The sequence below is a fragment of the Marmota monax genome, unplaced genomic scaffold (genome assembly GCF_021218885.2).
Source record: "Marmota monax isolate L192 unplaced genomic scaffold, Marmota_monax_Labrador192_F-V1.1 WCK01_AAM20220418_F8-fsc00092, whole genome shotgun sequence".
Lineage (NCBI taxonomy): Eukaryota > Metazoa > Chordata > Mammalia > Rodentia > Sciuridae > Marmota > Marmota monax.
The window spans coordinates 2,963,062-2,988,018 of NW_026692583.1; the positions used below are offsets into that span (position 1 = coordinate 2,963,062).

The following is a 24,957-nucleotide window of genomic DNA, read 5'->3' on the forward strand; positions in this document are numbered from 1 at the left end:
GTGTTCCTTCTTTAAAATGCTTGTCTACTTCAGAGGCTGTTGTCTCTGTAGGGCAGAAACTACTTCTGTTGGTTTTCCTGGCACAGAGTATGTCCTCCAAAATGACTTGTTAAAGAACAAATGACCTGGGCATGGAGCACATCAGTAATGCCAGCAACTCAGGAGGCTAAAGCAGGAGGGTCGCAAGTTCAAGGCCTGCCTGGGCAAGTTAGCCAGGCCCTTCCTCAAAATAAAAAAATAAAAAGGGCTGGGGATGGACCTTCTTGGTGGAGCACTTGTTTAGCATGCATGAGGCCCTGGGTTCAATCCACAGTACTGGAAAACAAACCAACCAAGATCGAAAACAAATCCCACAAATTAATGAGCAAATTTCTTTTAGGATCTCTTTGGGCCTCAGTTTCTTCAGATGAGAGAAGATATGGCTGGCTGAGCCTGTTATCTCAAAGGAGAGTGTCATCCTTGGCCTTGGCAGGATCCTTGAATCTATTTGGAATTCTTTTGATACTGGGGATTGATCTCAGGGGCACTCTATTTATTTAGAGATAGGGTCTCACTGAGTTGCTTAGTGTCTCTCTTTTGCTGAGGCTGGTTTTGAACTTGAGATCCTTTTGCCTCCCAGGCTGCTGGGATTATAGGCAAGCAGGACCATGCCCGGCTTGTTTTGAATTCTTGGTTGTCCTGTAGTACCTGGGACGAGGGGACCTAGGGATCCTGAGCAAGGTGCCCTTGGGGTGGGGTCTCCTCCCCAACCTACCACCAGCTTCTTGCTGTGCTGCAGCTCCGGGAGCTCTGCCCTGGAGCCCTGCGGTTGGAGGGCAGCAGGCACAGGGTGGGAGCAGCCCCCAGGAGGTGGGAAAGCATTTCCTGGAGGCTTGTGCCACTTGGCTTCCTGGCAGAGGAAGGAACATTCTCGTCCAGGCTGGGGTCCGGTCCATCTGCTGTAGCAAGGGTCTGGCGGCTCACACTGAGTGTCATGGGGAGGCCTTCCGAGCTGGGCTCGTTTGGATTTCCTGGGGGAAGGACCAGGGAGGGACTGGAGGCACAGCAGTGAGGACTCAGCATTTTGTCACACCCACACAGTTTTGCAGAATGGACTTCTTAACCCTGGACCCCCTGAAATCAAACACTCTGTTTGCTGTTGGTCCCTTGCCGAGGTAACATCCTGTGAGCGTTACCTGACCAGACAGAGCAGTCAGCCCTGTGCCTGATCCCGTGTGTGCTCAGCAGCGTGATGTCACCATTGTGTTTTCATGCTATTGTCTTTTTTTTTTTTTTAAAGAATTTCCAGTTCTTTTATTTTATTGACATTCAGTCCTGACATTTTTGTAATAAGTATGTTTTGACAGGCATCTCAGTATTTTTTTAGATGTTGATGGATTTTATTTTATTCATTTATTTATATGTGGTGTTGAGAATTTAACCCAATGCCTCACACATGTTAGGTGAGCGCTCCACGGAGCCCCAGCCTCAGCCCACTATTGTCATTTTGTATGACATTTTTCTGCTGAGGAAAGTGTTGGTAGCTTTTGTCAGATTCTTTCTTTTTTTTTTTTTGTACCAGGGATTGAACTCCGGGCCCTCAACCACTGAGCCACATCTCCAGCCCTTTTTTATATTTTATTTAGAGGCAGGGTCTCACTGAGTTGCTTAGGATCTTGCTAAGTTGCTGAGGCTGGCTTTGAACTCGAAATCCTCCTGGCCCTCCTCCTAAGCAGCTGGAATTTCAGGCGTGTGCCACCGTGCCTGCTTTTATCAGATCCTCATAGGATCTGTGACCCCCAAGCCATTAACACTGGCATAGACCTTGTGGGGCTGGAGCTGTCTCATCTGGACATGTCTCCTGTGAGTGCCTGAGGCCAGGGTCCTGAGGCCTGGACACCCCTGTCCCTCCAGCATGGTGACCCCTGACCCAGGTGTGAGCTGGCACTTCTCCCTCCTCCAGCCCTTGAAGGCTGAGGCTACGTCAAAGGCCACGAGGGAGGCCCAGGCCAGATGCTGGCTTGCCAGGGAGACGGGCGGTTGGCTCTCTGTCCTTGGTCTGGAGTGGAGATCGATAAGCAATTGTTTTTCTGTTGGCAAGGAAAAAAATTCTCCATTGACTTTCCCAGGCGCTGCCAGGCTGTCTTCTTTTCAGGAATGCTGGTGGCCTTTCGGAGGCGGCTCTGGGAGGGTAGAGGAAGGACCACACTGCCGGGGTTGGGGAGCACACACAGGAGCAGGGGGCTCTCCAGGTCCTTAGGTACATCACAGGAACATGCAACCACAGCCCAGAGGGTAGTAGGCGCTCAGCAGGTACAGCTGAGAGAACAGCTTTCGAGCATCTGACCCTATGCCAGGAGCGGTTCAAAGTGTCTGGCTTGTGTGAAGCTTCTGACCAGTGGTGGGTGCCCATTTTGGAGATAAGACAACTGAAGTTGCCAGAGGCTAAGGTGAACCAGAAGGAGGATCCCAAGCTGTATGACTCCAGGGCCCTGCTTTCCTCTTCTGGACGGATCATAAAAAGGATATGCAGAGCCATAACAGTGGGGGCTGTGGAGATGATTTCTTTTAAAAATACAATTTTGAGGGCTGGGGATGTAGCTCAGTTGGTAGAGTGCTTGCCCCACCTGCACAAGGCCATGAGTTCAATCCCCAGCACCCCCCCCAAAATTTTTTTTTTGTTTTTTGAGCTGGGCACGGTGGTGCATGTCTGTAATCCCAGTGGCTCAGGAGGCTGAGGCAAGAGGATCGCGAGTTGAAAGCCAACCTCAACTTCTCGAGGTCCTAAGCAACTCAGTGAGACCCTGTCTCTAAATAAAATACAAAAACAAGGGTTGGGGATATGGCTCAATGGCTGAGTGCCCCTGGGTTCAATCCCTGGTACCAAAAAATAACAATAAAAATACATTTTTTAATATTGAGTGTATGCTTGTGGCACAAAAGATGGTGAAAAGCCATTCCCTCCCACTGTACCCCTGCCCTCAAAACAGTTATTTCTCCTTGGAACCCCTGTTACTGTCTTCTTGTGTATTTTTCCAGAAATCCACAGTGCATGTGCCATCCTAGACATGCGTGTGGACCTTTCCTCCTGGGCCAGCAGTAGCCACCAGTGCTTTGGTTTTTCCCTGTAACAGTGTCTTGGCACTAATTCACACAAGATATATAGAACCACCTATCTTAAAATGCACGCTTTTCTCCCAGGATAGATGTACCTCATTTTGTTTGCCGGGGGTGGTCATTTCAAACCACACTGCCAATATCACGTTGTGTTTACATCATTTTCTGCATGCGCAAGGTTGTCTGTGGAGGGAATACCCAGGTGCAGGATTGCTAGGTCCCAGGTGTGTGCATTTGGAATTTTAAATACTAATGTATTTCCCTCCATAGGGATGGTACCAGTTCACACCCTGGCAGCCGTGGATGAAAGCGGCCACTTCCCTGCAGCTGAGCCAGACGTGCCAATCTGATAGATGAAAGAAATGTGTTTTGATTGTAGTTTTATTCTTTTTTAGGGGGAGGGCACCAGGGATTGAACTTGGGGCACCCAACCACTGAGCCATATCCCCAGCCCTATTTTGCATTTTATTTACAGATAGGGTCTCACTGAGTTGCTCAGTGCCTTGTTTTTGCTGAGGCTGGCTTTGAACTTGTGCCACTAGTTTTCTTCTTAATTTTGCTAAAATTCATGGAACATAAAATTTACCCTCTTAACCACTTTTAGTGTTATAATTTGGTGGCATTAACTATATCCACTGTTTCATGTGGCCATCACTATCTAGTTTCAGAACTTTCCAACATCTTCAGAAGAAACTTGGTGCCCCTGAGGCAGTCACTCATTTCCTGCTCAGCCTGTCACCTGCGTTCTGCTTGCTTCCTCTGCCAACTGGAGTCTTGCTGGTGCCTCATGGAAGTGAGACCGCTCACCTAGTAACCAGCTTGTTTGGTGGAGCCTGGTGGCTTCAGGGTTCTTAGTATTAGAGTTTCCTTCCTTTTTATGGCCCTCGGGTGGTTCCACCACATTCTCTTTATCCATTCATCCATCAATGGACTCTTCCTGCCTTCTCTCCACCTTTTGGCAATTGTAGGTCTCGCTCACGCTGCTGTGAACATTGACTTATGAGCCTTTGAATCCCTGCTTTCAGTTCTTGGGTGTGTTGACAGGGAGAGGAGTGGCTCTGTCAGCTCACCCAGCCACTGCGCTGCAGTTTGAATTTCCACTTACTGTAAACGAGGCTGAGCCTCTGGGCACACGCTTGGGTTCACTGAGGTTCTTTCCCCAGGAGCTGTGTGTGCCAGTGCTGGGACGAGGCTGTTTCCCTCACTGCTTTTCTCGCTGGACTTTCCCTGCCACGTGCCCCCGCTCAGGAGGAAGGACTATTTCATGAGGGCCCAGGGACAGTGCACTGCCACCCTTGCATTTTTTCCTGTGTGTGCTCACCGCCAGTGTGGGTGATGAGCATGGCACCGCCACCACAGCTGTGATGTACTCACTGAGTGCCAGCGGCGCCTGTGACATTTGTCTGGCAGAATTTGTCAAACACATGAACTAAAGGTTAATATTTCTGTCCCAGAGATGGAGGGAGCTGGCAGCCTAAGGGAGAGTGTCATTCTCTTTTTTAAAAAATCAAGATAAAAGTTCACATAACATGGAAGTAATCTGTGAGTGTGTGTGTGTGTGTGTGTGTGTGTGTGTGTGTGTGGTGGTAGGGATGGAACCCAGAGCCTTGTACATGCTACACAAGCTTTCTGCCACTGAGCTAAAGCAAACTTCAGGGGCATTTAGCACTTATATAAGACTATGCAGCTGCTGCCTCTGTTTAGATCCAAAACATTTGTCACCCCAAAAGGAAACCCCACCTTTCATTAAGCAGCCACTCCTGATTCCTCCCCAGGTTCTCCTCAGCCCTAGGCAACCATTCATCTTTCTGTCTCTATGGATCTGCCTGTTCTAGAAATTTCATATCAATGGAATCATGCAAGTCAAAGTCTTTCGCCACTGGCCTTTTTTTTTTTTTTAATTTTTTTGGTATTGGGATGCTTTTTGCCAGTGAGCTACATCCCCGGGCCATTTTATTTTTTATTTTTTAGACAGGATCTTGCTAAGTTGCTGAGGCTGGCCTTGAATTTGCAATCCTCCTGCCTCAGCCTCCAACTCCCCTGGCTCACACACCATTCTCTTGGTGACTGTCCTTTCTCTGATGAGACCCTGACCCCCACTTCTCAGTTGAGCATCATCTGCTGAGGCTAGGCCAGACCAGACAGCTGCTTGTACTCCTTGGACAAATATTTTTCCCTTTCTTGGGCCTCAGTTCCTCAACACAGGGGTATAACAGCAGACTCACAACCTCTGGTGTTATGACATCATACTGATACATGTAAACTGTAAAGTGCTGTCTGGATCATTGCCTTGGGAAGGATGCAGCCAGGTGGAAGTGTTTCACTTGGCTTACCCAGTGTTTAAAAATATTTGAAATAATTAGGAAACAACAATTGGGTAGAGACAGAAGTAGCTGCCAGCTCTGCAGGGCCCGTGCTCTCTTGGAGGTTACTTGGCTCCTGCAGGAATTGAATTTGGACTCCTTCCTCATCGAGGTGCATGAGGAGGGCCTATCAGGAGGAAGTGCAGCTGTTAGATCACATCATGTTTTGCAGGATTTTGTTTTTTTAGGATGTGAATCCAAGGTAGAGGTTAGGCCCCAGCCTGGGCCCCTAGGCCCTGCTTTCTGACTCTCTTTTTCTCTGCAGGTGGCGCTGCTGCCGGATGGCAGAGCCCAGGCCCCTTGGATGAAGTGGCTGCACGCACCATGTCATCATGTGTCACTAGCCAGCCCAGCAGTGACCCGGCCGCCCCCCAGGATGAGCTGGGGGGCGGGGGCAGCAGTAGTGAAGGCCAGAAGCCCTGTGAGGCCCTGCGGGGCCTCTCGTCCTTGAGCATCCACTTGGGCATGGAGTCTTTCATCGTGGTCACCGACTGTGAGCCGGGCGGTGCTGTGGACCTCGGCCTGGCCAGGGACCAGCCCCTGGAGGCCGATGGCCGAGAGGCCCCCCTCGATGCTTCGGGGCCCCAGGCCCGGCCCCACCTCTCAGGTCGCAAGCTGTCCCTGCAGGAGCAGTCCCAGGGTGGGCCGGCGGCCAGCAGCAGCCTGGACATGAACGGCCGCTGCATCTACCCGTCCCTGCCCTACTCGCCCGTCAGCTCCCCGCAGTCCTCGCCGCGGCTGCCCCGGCGGCCCACCGTGGAGTCTCACCACGTCTCCATCACAGGGATGCAGGTGTGTGAGCTGCCACCGCCGTGTCTGGGTCAGCTGGGCATCCCAGGAGGATCCCGTGCAACCGTGGAGCTGGAGGGAACCCCAGGAAACTGGCAGGGTGGCGGGGAGTGAGTCCGCCTTGGAAGGAAGTCCGCAAAGGTGCGCGGGCAGCGGCCTTGACGCTTCGGGGAGCCCTGGGCACACGGAGCCCAGCAGCCTCAATGCCCAGCCTAGGGTGAGGGAGCCCCAAATGCTCTGCTCAAGCTGCCATCCGTCCTTGTGAGGAACGCTGGGGTGGGAGGCCACCTGGGTGAGGGTGACCAGAGCATCTCCAGAGCCAGGGGGTCTCCTGCCAAGTGAGGCAAGGGCTGGGGGTGCGGCTCAGCACTAGAGCGCATGCTCCTGCCTGGCTCCAGCCCCCGCCGCAGCACCAGAAAAGAAGAAAGATGGATGCAGGTGCTGGGGGTTGGCAGGTGTGCAGGTGCAGAGAGATGGCAGTCCCGAGAGAGAACCCTCGTGGCGACCCCCTGCCGCATGGTTGAGGCAGCGCCTTTTCTCCTAGGGTCCTTACCATCGCTTCTGGGAGGTGAATCCATACTCACATCCCACCGCGTTCCCGGGGCCTGTGATCTGCCCTCACCCTTCTCCTGCCCTCTGCTGCTGGCTCACCAAGGCCAGCCCCATCCAACGACCTTGTCAGGACTGGGGTCCCCTCCAGAGCAGCCCAGCCCTCTCTCCTGTGGCCCTGCCTTCTCTCCTTCATGTGCTCCTCAGCCTCTCATGACCTGTGTGTTTCTCTGGTTGTTATTGCTTGTCTCCCCCAGGCTGGAGCCGCCGCTCCCCGAGAGCTGCTGCCACACCGCTGTGTCCTCAGCAGCTGGCCCAGGCACTGGTGCACAGGAGGAACTTGAACATAGCATATTAAGAAGGAATGAGGGCCTGGGGATGTAGCTCAGTTGGTAGAGTGCTTGCCTCGCATGCACAAGGCCCTGGGTTCGATCCCCAGCACCACACATACACACACCAAAAAAAAAAAAAAAAAACCGAATGAAAGCTGGGTATGGTGACAGTGCTTGTAATCCTAGTGACTTGTGAGACTCAGGCAGGAGGCCAGTCCAGGCAACTTAGTGAGACCCTGTCTCAAACAGTTAACAAGTGCTGGGATATAGCTCAGTGGTAGAACACTCCTGGGTTTCAATCCCTACTATAAAATAATAACAATAATAATTGAATTAGAAGAAAACTCTTAATTGGCTGGTTTTAAAGGAGCAACCTGGCTATAGGGGCTGCATTTTGAAGGCTAGGTAGAGCTTCCATAATTGGACATGTATACATAGAAAGGTCAGTGTAGGGAAGTCTGCACCCTGAGCAAAGGCCACAGGGTGGAAGGTATGATGGGGGAGTCAGGGGTTTAGTTAGCTGGAGTATAAGGCCCATAATGAGGGATGCCATGCTACAGACACTCCCCTTCCCGGAACAGTGGCTTTAAGGCAACTGGGCTTGTTTATCATGCAGAATAAATCTGGTGCCAGGCATTTGGGGACTTGGTGTGGTGGTTCTGTGGTGGTGGCCTCTGCCTTCACAGCTGTGTTCCAGGCAGGAAGAGGGAGCTGGGGAGAAGGGCAGAAAGTGGCTGCCTCCTAAGGTAGTCCTCTTTCCTGCAAGTTCTATCCACCAACTCCTGCCTGTCTCCCGCCCGCTGGCCAGAACACAGCCACGCAGCCACCCTAAGCTGTAATAAGCTGGAAGTGAAGTTTGCCAGATGGGACATTGCCTCCCAGAGGTCTGTTTAGAAGGAGAAAGGGGGAAACTAGTATTTGGTGGACAACTAAGTGCCTTGTGCAAGGTCAGAGTTTTAGGGGCCCTTGAAGGCCAGGCCATGGAGTCAGCCTGCAGCCGTGAAGCGGCAGGAAGCTAGGGCTGGACTGTTGGAACTGCTCATCACATCCCTCTAGGGCTCAGGGGAATGAAAGCAGCACAGGAGAGGAAGCTGGAAGCAGCCTGAGCTTCCACCCTTGGGAGGGGCTCCATGAGCCCTGGAGGTGACTTGCAGGCCAGAAACCAGGACCATCGCAGGACCCTCTCAGTGAGAGAGAAAAGGAAGTTGAGAAATGGGGTAGTACGGTGCCACTATTTATGGCCCCAGCTCCTCCCTGAGGCAATACTCTGTTTTCTACAGGGCATCTTACCAAAAAAAGGCCTGCAAATTTGGATGCGGAACTTGTATCAAGGTTTGGGAAAAGGCTTAGAATCATGGCGGAGGGAAGTGAAGGGTAAAATCAAAAACTGCATGTTTCAAATGAACAAAAATTAGTTTTGAGCCAGGTGAGGTGGTGCATGCCTGTAATCCCAGCAGCTCAGGAAGCTGAGGCAGGAGGATCTTGAGCAATTTAGCGAGGCCCTAAGAAACTTAGTGAGACTCTGTCTCTAAAATAAAATACAAAAATGGTCTGGGGATGTGGCTCAGAGGTTAAATGTCCCTGGGTTTAATCCCTGGTACCCCCCCAAAAAAAATTAGTTTTGATACATGACTTCACCTGTGAAACCATCAGCACAACCAGTCATTTGGGCTTCTCTAACATGCCCTGCAACCGTCCTCCCTGACTTCTCATTTCCCAAGTAGCTGCTGATCTGCTCTTTTATCACTAGAGATTAATTTGCAAGTTCTATAATTTTATAGAGGTGGGATCATTTAGTATGCACCCTTTTTTTTTTTAGCTTAGTTTTTTGTAATTTATCCATGTTACTCTGTATAGTGATGGTCCCCAGAGCTGCAGATTCAGTCAACCTGGGGTGGAAGATATATGGAAAGAAAAAAGTACATCTGAACTCAGTGTGTTACCACCCCCAACTCGTCATTATTTCCTGAGCAATACCACATGACAGCTACTTCCATAGCATTTACATTGCATTAAACATATAAGCAACCTGGAGATGATTTAAAGCATAAGAGGGAGGTTACATGCAAATGCTGTGCCATTTATGCAGGGTACTTCTGCATCTGCAGATTTCAGTTTCTGCAGGGGGTCCTGGAATCAATCTCCTGTGGGTACGAGGAACAGGTGGATCAGCTGTGCCTTTTTATGCAGAATCCTTCCATCATATGAATGAGGCACAGTTTGTCCATTCACCTGTTGATGGACTTTTGGGTTACTTCCAGTTTTTGAGCATTACCAATGAAGCATGTTTTCATTTTCCCTGGGTAAATGACCTGGAGCAGCATGGCAGGGTCATATGGTAGGTGTGTGTTAAGAAACCACCAAATGCTAAGGCTTTTGTCTGCTCTGCATTCTTGCTGAGCCTTGGTCTGCTCAGTTTTGATTTTTGCCAGCCTCTCCCTGTGGCTTTTGTGTGTATTGCCCTGATGACTAATGATCTTTTCATGTGCTTATTGACCACTTGTTTTATTTTTCTTTGGGGAAATTTCTGTTCAAACTTTTGCCCATTTTTTAATTGGGTTGTTGGACTTACTATTATTGAGTCATAGAGTTTAGTTTGCTTGTTTTCCTGTGCTGGGAGTGAACAGAGGGCTTCGTCACTGTAGGCAAGCACTCTACCACTGAGCTGCGTCCCCAGTCCAGGATCCAGAGTTCTTTTATTTTGGATTTCATTTCTTGTCTAATGTATGTGTGATGAATCCTCTCAGCCAGTGTGGGCCTTGGCTTTTCTTTTTCTCCAACCCCCTCTCCCCCCAGTTCTGGGGATAGAAACTAGGGCCTCACACATGCTCAGTGCTCTCCCACTGAGCTACACCACCAGACCTTTTAAAATAGTGTCTTGAGGTACAAAAGTTTTGACTTCAGTGAAGTCAAAAGTATCATTTGTTTGCTTTTGTGTTTTGTACTTTTTGTGTATGATCTAAGAAACCTTTGTCTACCTCCAAGTTTGCAGAGATTTTTTTACCCCTTTGTATTTTTGCATGACAATGTAGGCATGATTACTTCTTTCTTTATTTTATTTATTTAAAAATAAAAAATAGGAGTTTTATTGAATTCTTCAAATTACTACTCCATGTTTTTCTTCTTGGTGGAAGTCTTTAATCAACCATTCATAATTTGACCAAAAAAAAAAGATATTTTGTGAATGTGTCATAGACACATGGAAAAGAACCCTACTTTTGTAGAGGACTTAAATATGAATAAAGTCATGAGTTTTTCAGTAAATCTCCACTGGGTTTTCTGGTAATTTTACAAAAATAAGCCCATCAATGTCCATGAAAAATGGACTAGATAGATAGATGATATTTCAGTTTATCCATAATTTCACTCATTTTGCTGTCTGGAATTAACATCACAGTTCGCAAGGGCTTCATTGGTATATCATCAAAAGACCACCTGCCTCCCAGGCAAGTGTCACTCTCCTCTTGCACTGAGTAGTTGAACTTCAGGACTGCCTTCTCATAAAAAAACTCTTCCTCTGCATTTACAAACATTAATTCATCCTTCTGGTTGCTCCATTTCTTTTTGGAATTGGATTTTCCTGCTTCCACAAATGTCTTACTAATCAGAAGGTAGAAAGAACACTTCCCACATGGCTTATTAGTTTTGTGTGACTCTACTAGTTCTTTCTGAAGCTGCTGGTGCATGGGCAGAGCAATCTGAAGAGGGACATTAATGAATCTTTCACTTAGGAGAAAGCCCACAGTCTTGGTGGTGTCATTTAAAAGCTTGTCCAGCTGTTCAACCACACTCTTTTCACAGTTCTTCTCACAGAAGCTTAGAACCAACTCTTTAATTTGTTCAGCACACTGGGTACCCTTTCTTTCAGTTAAATTTAAAAGGCTTATGAAACCAAAAATTTCATCTTCATCTGCATCATCATCATCACTGTCTTCTGAAACATTTGTTTGCTTAATCACACTTCCAATATGGTTCTGTTGAATTAAGAGATCTGTTAGTTCTGCAGTGTTCACAGGAGCCTTTAGGAAAAGCTGCTGCAGTAATTTCTTAATTCCATCATAATCATTATCTAAGATGGAATAAGCTTCAAATTCAATATTCACTTCCTCATCAAGGACCTCGTCTTCGTCCTCTTCTTCGTCACTATCCTCATCGTCTTCGTCTTCATCCTCGACTTCATCCTCCCTTTCTTCTTCGTCATGCCGGATGGGGTCTCCGGGAGGCCACGGGGCTCCGTTCCCCAAGGCCCGTCGTTTGGCCCGGGACACCATGCTGCCGTTCCTCTTTCTTTATTTTAAAAAAATATTTTTTAGTTGTCATTGGGTCTTTATTTTATTAATTTATATGTGGTGCTGAGAATCTAACGCAGTCCTTCACATATGCTAGGTGAGCACTCTACCACTGAACCCAACCCCGGCTTACATGATTATTTCTTTTAAGTTGCTGAGGCTGGCCTCAAATTTGCAATCCTCTTGCCTTAGCCTCTTGAGTCAGTGGGATTACAGGCATGTGCTACTGCACCTGACACATGAATACTTTTTAAATTTAAAATTTACTTTTTGAAAGTGTGAACGATCTTATAAAAATAGATATTAAAGACTGCATATTATATGATTTCTCCCCCACTTTTTTTGGGGGGGGTGGTTTGGGGATCCACCCCAGGGCCCTGCTGAATAAACATGTGCTCTCCCACTGAGCTGCACCCTCCAGCCCTGTGTGATCACAGTTGGACAAAGCACAGCAATGAGGAAGATCTGTGTCAGGACAGAGGTCATTCTGGAGAAGGGACACTGCCTGGGAGGTGTTTCTGGGGAGCTGGGAGTTTTTATTTTCTTGATTTGGGTCCTGGTTTTGTGTGTGTGGGGTTCAGTTTGTGGAAAATGTATCTGTTACAAATTTTAAATTACTTACTTTCTAGGACTGTGTGCAGCTGAATCAGTACACATTGAAGGATGAAATTGGAAAGGTAAATACCCTAGGAGTTGGGCTGTCTTTCCACCTTGACCAGGGACATTTCAGACACTGTGGAAGAAGTTTATTGGAGCTGGGAGTGGAGAAAGGAGTCTTTGGAGGCAAGGCTGAGGGGGCATCTAGTAATAGGAGCAACCAACTGGATCCAGAAAAGATGGCTCCCGTCATTTATTTAAGGGGGTACAGCAAAGGCAGGGATAAGGTTTCAAGAGCGGAGTCTTGCCTGTGATGTCTCAGTCAGCAGGTTTATTGACATCTTGGCAGGCCACACCCATCTCAGGTTCTGTGTGGGATCTCTGGCAGAGTTTGAGGGGGAAGTGCACCTGCGTCAGGCACACAGTCCCTGTGGGGGTGCCACGGGAGTTTCCCAATGCCAGACTTATCCCCTCATTAGGCTACCGTGTGCAACATAGCCCCCACTCAGCCCATGGATGGCTCGTGACAGTCTAGTGTATTTTTTTAATGGTCTAGTATTTCTGTTTTTGTATATTAAAATTAAATGTTTCTGCAAAAGCTCAGAAAGCTTCCAGAGCAATGCCATATTGCTGTGCTGATTGTATGCATCCATTAGTAGATTTTTTTCTCCCTGAAGTTACTCTCACATCTGTATTTTTGTTTTGTTTCAGCCAAAGAACAGTATTATTACAGGGTCAAAAGCCCAAATGCCAGGAGAGAATAAGTCAGTAATATAAGTGGGCGTGGATGCGAGATGGAAGATACTAGAGAGCAGTGAGGACTGTGGCAAAGCATTAAATTATGGAAATGAGGGCTCCTGAGCAAGGCAGCCTAGGTATGAAAGTAGGGAATAGTGAAATCAATGGTGAACATTAGAGAAATGATATCTACATGTGGTTAGACCTCCCAGCTTTTTTCAAAAGAAGCCAGAAATGTGGGTTTTTAATATCAAATCTTTTCAAATATTGTCAACTAAATTCAAACTTTGTAGAAACTGCAGATCCAACAAAATACAGTTTCAGGGCACATTTGACCAATAGGCAGTGGTTTGCAGCCTGTGTGTCAGGGTCCTCATTGTGCAGCTGTATCACGGGCATTTCCCTTTATCCAGGGCTCCTATGGCGTGGTCAAGCTGGCCTATAATGAGAACGACAACACGTACTATGTGAGTACCCACACTCCCCTCCCCGGGCCCCTCCTTATCCAAAGCAAAGCTCACTTTCCTGGAAGATGGACAGATCTGTGGACTCATCTTCGTAGCACCTCAGGGAGGAAGCAGGGTGCCCGTTGGACAGAGGGCAAGATGGGAAGGTGAAGTAATGCAGCTTCTGCCTCCTCCGTGGCACTGAGAAAAGGGCAGTAGCTGGGCGAATTGCCCCTGTGGAGGTGGTCCAATGTGGGTTCACACCTGGCTCTAGCGGGTGCCAAGTATGTGCCCTTGGCAAGGGGTGCTCCTTGGCACCTCAGTTCCCCCGTGTAGAGCATCCAGTGACGTCCTTCCTCAGCCCTCTTCACCATCCCTGCAGCCCACTCACGTTTGGATTCAGGGGCAGAGAGTCAAAGGCTTGAGGTTTTCAAGCTGTGTTCCAGGTCCAGCCTCCTTGGAACCCAGGGATGCTTGGCCCCTGTTTTGATGGGGAGCTCACTGCCTTGTCCCGAGGCTGTCGTGGTGCCAGGAGGTCCACCAGGCCTGGGGTGGAGGGAGCCTTTCCTCACATTTGCTCCTTGCTGCTTTAACTGGACCTGGGGCCTTTCTTCTGTAGGCGATGAAAGTGCTGTCCAAGAAGAAGCTGATCCGACAGGCTGGCTTTCCACGTGAGTGCGGTGGGCGGGGCCTTCACCCTGTGTGCAGCTGGGGCAAGGAAGGACAGAGCCCAAGTATGGTGTCCCCTCCCTCCCCAGAGCTTCCCCCTGAGGACAGTGCCAGCCCTCCTGCGGACATTCTGTGTTCACTTTCATTTAAGAATATTTACGGAAGTGACGCAGGTGTTGTTCCCGTGAGCTTTTCTATACTGTGGCGTGATGGGTGCTTTGTTGCTGAGTCTTCACCAGCATTCACTGCAGGGCCCCTGGTGGCAGCAGCTGCTCCTGCCCTGCTAAGTGCTTCTACCTTTGCCCCCCCCAACCCCCCGCAGCTGCCCTCTGCAGGGGGGAGTCTCTCTGCCCTGACCTGGGCAGCCTTTGTGTCTCCTGCAGGTCGCCCCCCACCCCGAGGCACCCGTCCTGCCCCTGGAGGTTGCATCCAGCCCCGGGGCCCCATTGAGCAGGTGTACCAGGAAATCGCCATCCTGAAGAAACTGGACCACCCCAATGTGGTGAAGCTGGTGGAGGTGAGGTGGGGTGGGTTGTGGAGGATGGAGGCATGGAGGTCCGGCCTTGCTTTGTGAATACCCAGATGCTTCGAAGCCACTGGTTTCCAGGGAGAGCCAGGTCACACCACCTGGCGCTGCAGAGCCAAGTGGTCTTTTGCTTCAGGCTCCCTAACTGTTGTTACTTTGTGTCACTGTCACCCCTCCTTATTCCCATTTTACAGATGGAGACGTTGAGGTCCAGAGCCACTCAGGTTTGCCTTCGCTCACTCCTGTGGGTGGTTGTGGTACAGAAGCAGACACACATGTGCTATAAATTCCAAGAAAACCTTATTTACAAAAACAGATTCAGGCTGCATTTGGCCTGCAGGCTGATCTTTGCCAACCCCTGCTGCAGTCAGCAGTATTTACAATCTTAATCTCAAGACTCCTTTATGCTCTTAAAGATGATTGAAAGGCCCAAATCACTGTGGCCTATGTAGGTTATATTTATTCATATTACTTCTAAGAATATAAACTGAGACATTTAAAAATTATTGATTGATTGATTTAAAAACAGCAATAATCTTGCCATATGCTCTGGTGCATGCCTGTAATCCCAGCAACTTGGGAGGCTGAGGCAGGAGGATTACAAGGTTGAGGCCCCTGGGGAGCACATCCCTGCCTTTGGTGTGTGGGAGGCCACTGCCATACCTTGTCCGGGACCTACAGACCCTAAACCCTAGGTGGGCAAGGCCCGGGTCTGACTTGCCCACAGGGAGGGGCGCAGGGCTCCAGATGGGCAGCCCAGCTCTGCCTGGGTGCACCCCAGCTCTGCCTGGGTGCACACCTTTCCCAAGCCTGTTGGTGATTCTCGGGTGGCTGGAGAATGTGGGAAGAGGTGGGAGGCCTAGTCTGTCCAAGGAGAGAAATGGCAGCTGCAGGTCATTCCCTCCATCATGGCTGCCAAGCTTCATGCTCTCGACTCCCTGATGCTGGAATTGGCCATCTTAGAGGAAGTTCCAGGGGCAGTTGGTTTGCAAGTGGCCCTGAGTCCTGCAAAGTCTCCCTTCTCCCTAGTGTCCTGTGGTATCTGGTCTCTCTGCCCAACAAGATTCTGCCGTTCTGTTGGCTTGTTTATTCCCGAGGTGTCTCTGAGCACCTCCCGTGTGCCCAGCCCTGCCTCAGACACCACTGACATATGGAGGTGGTTACCCCTGTGCTGTCCATTGGTGAGAGGCAGTTCTGGACAGGGAAATGTCATTTCCTGCTGGGGTAGGGAGGGACAAGGCCACCTCATGGAGGTGCCACTAGTGCCAGATGGGCTCTGAATTTCATCTTGAAGACCAGTCCGTGTCTCTCCTAGGAGATGGGCTGGATTCTTACCCACATGTGCCAGAGGAGGCTTTGCCTCTCCCTGTGGTCACCTCCTTTCTGGGTGCTTGGAAACCTCGAGGACTGGGCTGGGGGTGCTTACTTTCCACTCTTTGGATCTTGCGCTCTGAGGAGTCCTCCTGGGCCTTCCATCTTAATTAGGAAGAGGGGACCCTCCCATGCCTCCTCCCTGCTCATGTCGGTTCTCTCTGTCCTCTCCTCTGCTTCGTGTCCTGGCCTGTTCCTGGTGGCTGTGCCAATAGGTCCTGGATGACCCCAATGAGGACCATCTGTACATGGGTAAGAGACCCCTCTCCTTCTGCTGCTCTCAGGCAGCTGCACCTGCCAGTGTCCAGGGGTCCTTTCAAGGCAGCCAGTGCCCAGCCATGGCCCAGGGACATCTGACCAAAGGCAGCTTCTCCTTTCCTGGTCCGGCTGGGCCCCACAGTGAGCCCTACAGAAGGCCACACCCCGAGTTCAAAGCGAAGCTGTCGTAGTCAGGGAAGATAGTGTAGAGAGAGTGGTGGGCAGGCCACCTCAGGTAGGAGATGACCGCTCAGCATTTGAGTGTCAAGGACACAGCCCTGTTACCTTTGGAGAATGGCATTCCAGACTGAGGGACCAGCCATGGGAAGGCCCTGAGGCTGCAGGAGATTAATATTGTTCAAGGAAAACGTAGAGCAGGGAGAGGCCAGGGCGGGACACCTGGGTCCTTAGCCAGGGGCAACAAAGGTTTTGAGCACTGGACATAGAAATAAAAGGACTCAGGTGTGTCCTCAGAGACCCCATTAAAAAAAAAAAAAAAGAAAAAGAAAACCAGGACATGAGCCATCCCTGTCAGCTCTCCTAAATGCTGATGAGGGAGGAATGACAGGACCCACCGAGACCTGTCAGCAGACTGTCAGGCCCAGGGGCACGGACTGACAGGCCTTGTATCCAGGAACGCCTGGCTGGGGTGGGCCTAGATGAGCCTGTGCATTCTGAATGCACAGAGAGGACAGCCTGGGGAGTGGCTGAGGAGGTGAGGGCAGTGGAGGTGGCAGGCCGGCCACCTGGATGGCCACACAGTGACCCTGGGCTACACAGGGCGTGCTCATAAAGTAATGAGTCTGGTTTGAAGACAGAGCTCAGGGTGTGACTTCCCCTAAGGCAGCAGCCCTTCGGTTCCAAGGATGCTATTCTTGCCTAGGACTTTTTTTTCTTGCCCTCCCCAGGTTTTTATTATGAGAATATTCGGCCTAAGAGAAGGCGGTGTTGTTCGGTGAATCGCTGTCTACATAGCCCCAGGTTCAGCAGTTGACTTTATCTACCCTGCTGTCTTCCAACCATCTCTGTCTCTTTATTTTGCCAAACCATTCAAAAATAAAGTAGCAGACATCTCAGGACTCCAGTCCCTGAGTACTTTAGGGTGCATCCCATAGTAAGGACATTCTCGTACATGACCCAGAACCAAATGGCATTATCCCTGTTCTTTGAGAGCATCTAATGTGGCCCAAATTTGAATCTTACAATTTTTTAAAGACTTCCTTTGGAAACAGTTTAGACGCTGGGTGCAGTGGTACGCTCCTATAATGCTAGCTACTTGGGAGGCTGAGGAGGGAGAATTGCAAGTTCAAGTCCTGCCTGGGTGACTTAACAAGACCCTGTCTCAAAAAATAAAAAGGAACTGGGTGTGTAACTCAGTGGTAGAGCAACCCTAGGTTCAATCCCCAGGACCAAACAAACAAAAAGCATATGAGATAATTTTGGGTGCCACATAGAAAACATTTAAAAAACTTTTTTTTTTTTTTTTGCATTTAATTTAAAACTCTATAGGAAAAACTATAACCAGTACACTAAACTCATGATTTCATGAATGTTATTACTTACAACAACCTCAAAAAATTAGAAACTAAGTTAATTTTTTTAAAAAGTTAAATATGTAATTATTTATATAGCATATATATTTGGCCAAGTTGTACACCTAGTAAGTGATTGAGTGCAGGTCAGGGAAATAGGACAGAGTCGTTTGTGCCTAGAATGGTGCCCCTGGTGTAATTTTCTCAGACTCAACTCCAAATGGCTTTGGGCTGTTTCTGAGGAGATCATTTGTTCATTCAGTAAACATTGCAATTTGTCAGGAACAAACTCAAAACTCCTCATCCTTGGCATTCACCTAAGTGTTACCTGTAGGCCTTAAAGGTGACAACACTATAAAAAAATAACAAATGCTTAACAGGGTGAGGGGAGCTGGGAGTTCCAGGTCAGGGGGATGGGAACTCAAATGGCTTCTGAGGGGACATTTAGGCAGGACAGTGGGGACCAGGTGTCAGAGGGCATTTTACACCATTGTAAGAATGATGGTGCACACCTCTAATCCCAGCAGCTTGGGAGGCTGGGATGGGAGGATTGCGAGTTCAAAGCCAGCTTCAGCCATTTAGCAAGGCCCTAAACAACTTAGTGAGACCCTGTCTCTAAATAGAATATAAAAAAAAGGGCTAGATGTAGCTCAGTGGCTAAGTGCCCCTGGTAACAAGAAACAACAACAAAAATGGCTTTGACTCTGAGCTCTTAGCAGGGAGGGTGCCATTGTGGGGTTTTGAGTAGACTGGAGAGAGGAATGGGTACAGAGTGTGGCCCAAGCATCACAGAGGAGTTTCCCAGGCTGTGTGAGGCGGCAGTGTCACCGAGGCCACAGCGGGAGATAAGCCATGCTAGCTCAGGCTGTCGAGCAGTTGGGAAAATTCCCACGTGGTTACTTTTACTTTCCAGCCACAGCCGTGTGTGCTGAGGAGACGGGCCAGATGATAGGTTTCAAGAAGGGACTTGAACCACAGGTCTGACCTTCAAAAGGTAGACTGTGCGGCCTGTATTTCTAGAGGAAATTCCCACCCACCACTCAACCCCAAGAGTAGCTGAACTGTTGGTGACTGAAAATAAACCTGTTCCAACAGGCCAGCCTCCCCCAGGCCGGCTGACTACGGTGCTGGCTGGGTGGGAGGAAGGTGCAGAAATCATGAAACTTGCAAGTTAAGACATAAATAACCGAGGCAGGAAAGGCCAGAGCTTCTCACCACAACCTGAAGCAGCAGCAGCTGTGTCTTTTTTGGGGGGTGGGGGGTTCCGGGGATTGAACTCAGGGGCACTCAGTCACTGAGCCATATCCCCAGCCCTATTTTGTATTTTATTTAGAGACAGGGTCTCACTGAGTTGCTTAGGGCCTCACTTTTGCTGAGGCTGGCTTTGAACTCACGATCCTCCTGCCTCAGCCTCCCAAGCTGCTGGGATTGTAGCGTGCGCTACTGCACCCAGCAGCAGGTCTATTTTAACTCAGGCTTATGGTGCCTGAATCCCTGGGAGTGACCAGAGGACGTAGTTGAGCATCAGTCCTATCTCTTGGAACCTCCGAGGTACAAGTGGAGGGACAGGAGGGAGCCCAGGAGCCCCTGTCCTGCTCCCCTTCTCCCCTGCCTTGTTTTCCTTCACCAATGGATCCTTGGCCATTTTGAACACTAGAGGTAAAAAGCCAGGCTGGGATCCTGGGGACGACAGAAATCTCTGGTCCTTGGCCTCCCAGTGGGAACTCGGCAAAGCAGGACATTGAGTGGCTTGGGTGCTGTGGACTCTCTCTCTCTGGTCCCCCAGTGTCACTTTGTGTGCTTCTTGGTGTTTCTGGAGGTGGATGGGAGATGGGGAGCACCCCGAGGGAGTTTTCCAGTTTCCCAGTGTAACAGTTGACCCCTTTCTCTTCTTTGACCTTGACCCTGACCCTAACCCCTAACCCTAACCCCTTTTTTTTCCTTACAGTGTTTGAACTTGTCAACCAAGGGTGAGTGTCCCTGCTCCCAGGCATGGTCCCTGCTCCCGGGTGTGATGCCCTTGGCTTTGTGACCTTCAAGGCTGAGGGAGGTGGTGCTGGGCTCTGCTGCGGGGAGAGGGCGAGGGCTGATCTGTGTGTCATACATGTTGATGTTTCAGGCCTGTGATGGATGTGCCCACCCTCAAACCCCTGTCTGAAGACCAGGCCCGTTTCTACTTTCAGGATCTGATCAAAGGCATCGAGTACCGTAAGTGGGGCCCGTGGGAGGATCATCACGCCTGGTGGTGGTCAGTCTTCCCAGCTGGTGGGTGGGAGTGGGAGGGTCTCCTGGTGTGCAAGGCAGTGGGCAGCAGACAGACTGTGTGAGTGCAGAGCAGGGCTGGCTTTGGAGAGCAGTCTTGGGGGCAAGCAGAAGCTGCTCTTCCTTACAAAGAGAGAAAATGAAGAGCAATAGTAGTTATGAGCATTTCTCCAGTGAATTTTGTGTGAACCAGGCACTGTTTGGGGCATTACCTTCATTCATCTCTCATTCCTCCCGAGGACCTGGGACGGGGACCCTGTTAACCTCCCGGAACCTTAGTTTCCTCATCTGTAAAATGGAGACAAAGTATTTCTCAGCAGGGTTGAGTGGTTATATCAGTGGTTCTGATTGGCAGGTGTCCTTTCTGCTCCTGGTTGTTAAACATTTCCACTGTTATCCCTGCCTGTCACATAAGATTATTTTGAAGTTTAATTGGGATAAATGTGAACCACTTAGCACAGAGCTAAGCCCAGGACTGGGTGCCCAACAGTGACACCCTCTGTTCTTATTGATACTATGATCGTCATCACCACCCCAGAAACTACACCTAGGTTTCCAGACCATAGCACCGTCCATTGCCATTGGCTGACACCAGACAGGAACGATGAGCCGAGTCCTCAGTTCTGTTTTTTTGGTTCACACTTCAAATCAGACTGCTCTGGTCATCATTGCTCGGGTGAATTAGTATTGGCCATTGGTAATTGAAACTGTGTTTGACTGGCGTGAGTCCTGAGGCTCTTAGGAGGGTAACAAACCCAATGAAAACTCCCGTGTGTGCTGGTAACCACACAGACAGGGGGGTTACACATTCTAACAGGTGGTTACGAATGGCTTTAGGCAGTCACTGTTTTGGGAACGAGTCCTTTTGAGAATGAGTATCTTTTGAAGACACTTTCCCCCCTTACCTTACCTTTTAGAGGATGGAGGTGCCCAGCAGGTTTGGGAGGGGAGGGTTGGGAAAGACCAGGGGCCATGGCAGAGGAGGCACCAGGGTTATGCCACGCTGTGTCTCTGAGCCGTGTGGCCATATGCAGATCCTCACAGGGGTTTCTTGCTCCCTCTGTTCCCTGGGTGCCATCCTACCCAGTACACTACCAGAAGATCATCCACCGGGACATCAAGCCTTCCAACCTCCTGGTTGGAGAAGATGGGCACATCAAGATTGCTGACTTTGGTGTGAGCAATGAGTTCAAGGGCAGTGATGCCCTCCTGTCTAACACCGTGGGCACACCTGCCTTCATGGCACCGGAGTCGCTCTCGGAGACCCGCAAGATCTTCTCTGGGAAGGTAGGTTTGGACCTGTCTGAACCGCTGAGATCTACCTGTGTTAGGGTCCTTTTGGTTGTAAGTGGTACAAATACAACTTAAATAGCAAATGCACTGGGATTATATAGCTGAGGAGTGGGCATGTGTGGCTTTGGGCTCTGCCAGCCAGTTACGCAAATAGGAATTTGTCTTTCTCCAGCTTTTGGCTGCTTTCCTGAGTTGATTTCCTCTGTGGGTGGATCAGGCACCAGCAGCTCCAGGCTACTTTCAGCTGACCAACCTCAGTAGCAAGAGCATTCCTCTTTCTAAAGAGCAGAGCAAGAACTCTGGGGCTGGTTGTGATTAGCCAAGTGTGGATTATGTGCCAGTCCTTGGACCATCCAATGATTGGGGGAATAGTGCTCTCCTTGGCCATGCCTGGGTCATGTGCTCTCTAAAAAGATTGAGGGACCAAGACCTGACCCTCCCCAGCTATGTGGACTGAGAAGAGGTGCTTCTCTAAATGGTGCTGGACAGGCAAAAGCAGGAGATGCCCTTCCCTGCCCCTGGCCACACCTGCCAAGCTCTCTTTTCCTTGCAGGCCTTGGATGTTTGGGCCATGGGTGTGACGCTGTACTGCTTTGTCTTTGGCCAGGTAAGAGGGTGGGGTGTCCTGTCTCCTGAGTGCTGCTGGCTGACCTTTTGGACTAATGGTCATCTTTGCAGAGAGATAGCACTTATTCATCTGAAATTTCTTTATCTCTGTGGCCAGACATGAATTTGGAAAGAAAGCCCACCTAGACATGGTACAGATCTGTATATGACACTCAGATTTCTGAAAAAGAGTCTGATAGAACAGAAGAGCTGGCAGAGACTCTGGAGTTTGGAGGTATTGCTAAGTTTAGGGCAAGCTCAACAAACACACCACCTCTCCCACTCCTGGGCCCCAGACAGACATCACTAATCAATAGCTGCACTTATTTCTCCTTTGCCTCATATTGCTTTGAGCTTCTTTTCCTCAGCGTGTGCTGAGACTCTATTGTCAGGGACAGAATTAGAATGGGAATTAAAAGTCCCTTTGACTTTTTTTTGACAAAGGGAGTGCTAGTCTGCTTTTTTGTCATTGTGACTCTTGTTGTAGTGGTGGTTTCAATATTATTGATGTTTAGAGGCTTCTCTTTTTAACTGTGAAGTTCAGTTTGATTATGTGAGCAATAAAAAATGTGAAATTTTCCCTTCCATGAGCTTGTGCTCCTGTTGAGGAAAGCTTAAGAATCTGGTCCTGTGTAGGCAGAAGGGAGTCTGTAGCTATCCTCTCCCACCCCCAGCATTTCATTGGAAAATTTTTAATCACATGACAAAATTGAAAAAATTTTGCATAAACACCCAGGACCCACCCCCACCCCCGCCACTGGAGTCTACAGTGACTGTCTCACTACACCTACTTTATCGCGTGGCTCTCCATTCCCCCACCCATCTTAATTTTTAGTGCCTTGCAAGATGGCCAGCCAGCACCTCTACTGTTCTTCCAAGTACTTTAGAAGGCAGTCATTGGCTAGAACTCCATATTTACCTGTGGTCTTCCCCCACCCCCCATTGGAGGTACAACTTACATACAATGAAATGTGCTATGTTCCTAATGAGTTCTGCCCAGCGGACGCTGCTACCCACACATTGCTCTTAAAGAGATCATTTTCCTTGGACAGGACTCTGTCACCTTTTCCCAATGTGCTGTGCTGTGGATTGAACCCAGAGCCCTGGGCATGCTAGGCAATCGTTCTACCAACTGAGCTATATCCCCAGCCCCAGAGTTCTTTTTTTACCAGCATAGACAACCAGCTTCTATGGGATCAGGCCCTCCACCTGGTGAGAGTTGATTTGTCACTTGGGAGGTGGTGCAAAGTCCCATTGAGGTGAAAAGCCCACTCTGAGCTGGCACGTGTCCTCTCTAAACTAATGTTTTTCTCCTCAGTAAAAAGAATACTTATTGTTTTTTTTTTTTCTTTTTGGGTCCTGGGGCTTGAACACATGCTGAGCATGCGCTCTTCCACTGAGTTATGTCCCAGTACTTATTATTCCTTATGGCTTCTGAGGGGATGGACAGAGATAATCCAGTATTTATGACCTGAGGCCCTGCTTCCTGTCAGGAATGTCCTGGACATGGGGGATCTACAGTGAGCAAAACAGATGCAAATCCCTGCCCTCCTGGAACTGACAGGGAGTGGTTGGCAGGGGTGGGGGTGGACAGGGAAGGTGAGCTTATTGGTCACTTGCATTACAGAGAGAATAAGCCATGCAAGTTTCCCTGGGAAGATCATTCTGGGTAGGGGGGGACAGTGGATTAAGTGTTGGTCACAAGGCCTCCCACAGAGCCTGGGTTACTGTTGCGGGGGGAGCAGAGTGTTTGCTTTTGTCCCTCCTAGGACATCCCTGGGCAGATGGGAACGCTCCTTCCCCAGACTGGGCCAGGGCTGTTGACTTCTGTCCTGTAACTCACAGGGAATGACACATCACAGGTGGCCTCTGAAGGACACAGGTGGCAGCTGGTCACCACTACTCTCTCCCCGGCCTCTTTTCACAGTGCCCGTTCATGGATGAGCGGATCATGTGTTTACACAGTAAGATCAAGAGTCAGGCCCTGGAGTTCCCAGACCAGTGAGTGTTGCCCATCCGTCCTTCCTCTCCTCGAGTCTTCTTGCAGTCCTGTGCATTTTATCTCCCACCCCTGACATGTCTCCCTCCCCCAGGCCTGACATAGCTGAGGACCTGAAGGACCTGATCACCCGTATGTTGGATAAGAACCCGGAGTCAAGGATTGTGGTGCCGGAAATCAAGGTACCTGGGAGCCACTGCTGGCCCCCGAGGCTGACACCCTGGGTTCAGCCTGCATCCTGTGCTTGGAATTGTTTGGCTCCACCCCGCCTTGGCCAAGCCCTGTGCCCGTTTGTCCACAGCACAACGCCCTCCTCCATACCGCAGCCCTCCCATGCCCTGGGCCTCTGGGTTGCTGGGGCTGGCAAGGGGTAGTGAGGAGGTTCTGGGGGTTGTGTTCACTGTGACTGTGATTGTGGGTTCTGTGACCAATCAACCAGGCAGCCTTGCTCTTGCTCCAACTGGCTCGGGCTGATGGGGCGTCTACCCTGTGCAGACTGATCTAGGGACTTTGTGTTCTCCATACACTAGCTGCTAAAACTCTGGGTCCTTTCCTTGACCTTGAATGTAGAGATATGGGCCAGTCCCTTTGAGGAACTGTAGTGAGAGTGGGAGGGAATCTGCCAGCACTTCCACCTCCTCAACCTGCCAGATTCTACCCTGTTGCAGAAAAAGCTTTTTAGAGAAACCTGTGTCCATCTGCTACCCGCCTATCAATGCCACGAGCACATATCTGGCCCTTTAGGAATCCTGAGATGTGCTTTGAGGTCTCCTAGGCACCTGGGCGGCTAGCACTGAAAGGTGTCTTAAGAGAGGGCAGTCCAAAAGGTCACATAGAAGGACTTGGACCTGAGGAGAGGGGCTGGGGACAACTCTGGCCTGGATCCTCCTGATCATGTCCTTCCAGCTAGTCTCACTGCCTCCCCAGGCCACCATTTTCCCTTCTCTGCAGTACGGAGGATGGCGCCTGCTCTGAGCGGAGCTTCTAGGTGTCAGTCAGAGTGATGGGCGCTAGTCACCTCCATGCCACACAAGATCTGGGACCAGATGGAGAGCGGGGTCCAAACGCTTTTCAGCCCCGTGGCCCCTCCCATTCTTGTCTTGGCTTTTGCCTGTTTCTTTCCATCTCACTCCCGCCCTCGGCCTGCCCACCAGCTCTCCTGCATGCCTGGCCGCAGGCCCCGGCCGCTCCCTCCTGCATGCCCTTCTTGGCTCCGCTCGCTGGCAGGACCTTCTGGGAGGT

The 24,957-nt window shown here is 49.9% G+C and overlaps 2 protein-coding genes and 1 non-coding gene across 14 annotated transcripts in view; 2 read left to right on the top strand and 1 right to left on the bottom strand.

The window, feature by feature from the left end:
* Positions 1-24,957, top strand: part of LOC124093606 (anaphase-promoting complex subunit 5) — a 94,483-nt gene that overhangs the window by 58,289 nt on the left and 11,237 nt on the right. For all 12 annotated transcript variants that reach the window (XM_058579865.1, XM_058579863.1, XM_058579856.1 and 9 more), the window contains 12 exons: positions 5,725-6,251; positions 12,048-12,095; positions 13,167-13,220; positions 13,819-13,870; positions 14,252-14,385; positions 15,981-16,017; positions 19,504-19,525; positions 19,675-19,763; positions 20,905-21,104; positions 21,664-21,717; positions 23,644-23,717; positions 23,810-23,897. In XM_058579865.1, coding sequence (XP_058435848.1) covers positions 5,725-6,251; positions 12,048-12,095; positions 13,167-13,220; positions 13,819-13,870; positions 14,252-14,385; positions 15,981-16,017; positions 19,504-19,525; positions 19,675-19,763; positions 20,905-21,104; positions 21,664-21,717; positions 23,644-23,717; positions 23,810-23,897 — 1,379 coding nt within the window. The remainder of the gene's footprint in view (positions 1-5,724; positions 6,252-12,047; positions 12,096-13,166; positions 13,221-13,818; positions 13,871-14,251; positions 14,386-15,980; positions 16,018-19,503; positions 19,526-19,674; positions 19,764-20,904; positions 21,105-21,663; positions 21,718-23,643; positions 23,718-23,809; positions 23,898-24,957) is intronic.
* On the top strand, positions 7,172-7,245 carry Trnaa-cgc (transfer RNA alanine (anticodon CGC)). Its single transcript has one exon. It is a non-coding gene; the product is annotated as a tRNA-Ala (tRNA).
* On the bottom strand, positions 10,276-11,402 carry LOC124093608 (BRCA2 and CDKN1A-interacting protein). Its single transcript, XM_046446151.2, has one exon. The coding sequence runs from the start codon at positions 11,398-11,400 to the stop codon at positions 10,456-10,458; it is 945 nt and encodes a 314-aa protein (XP_046302107.1). The 5' UTR covers positions 11,401-11,402; the 3' UTR covers positions 10,276-10,455.

Bases quoted from the DNA above. Each gene is read 5' to 3' on its own strand.
- LOC124093608 (XM_046446151.2), bottom strand. From the start codon at position 11,400: ATGGTGTCCCGGGCCAAACGACGGGCCTTGGGGAACGGAGCCCCGTGG.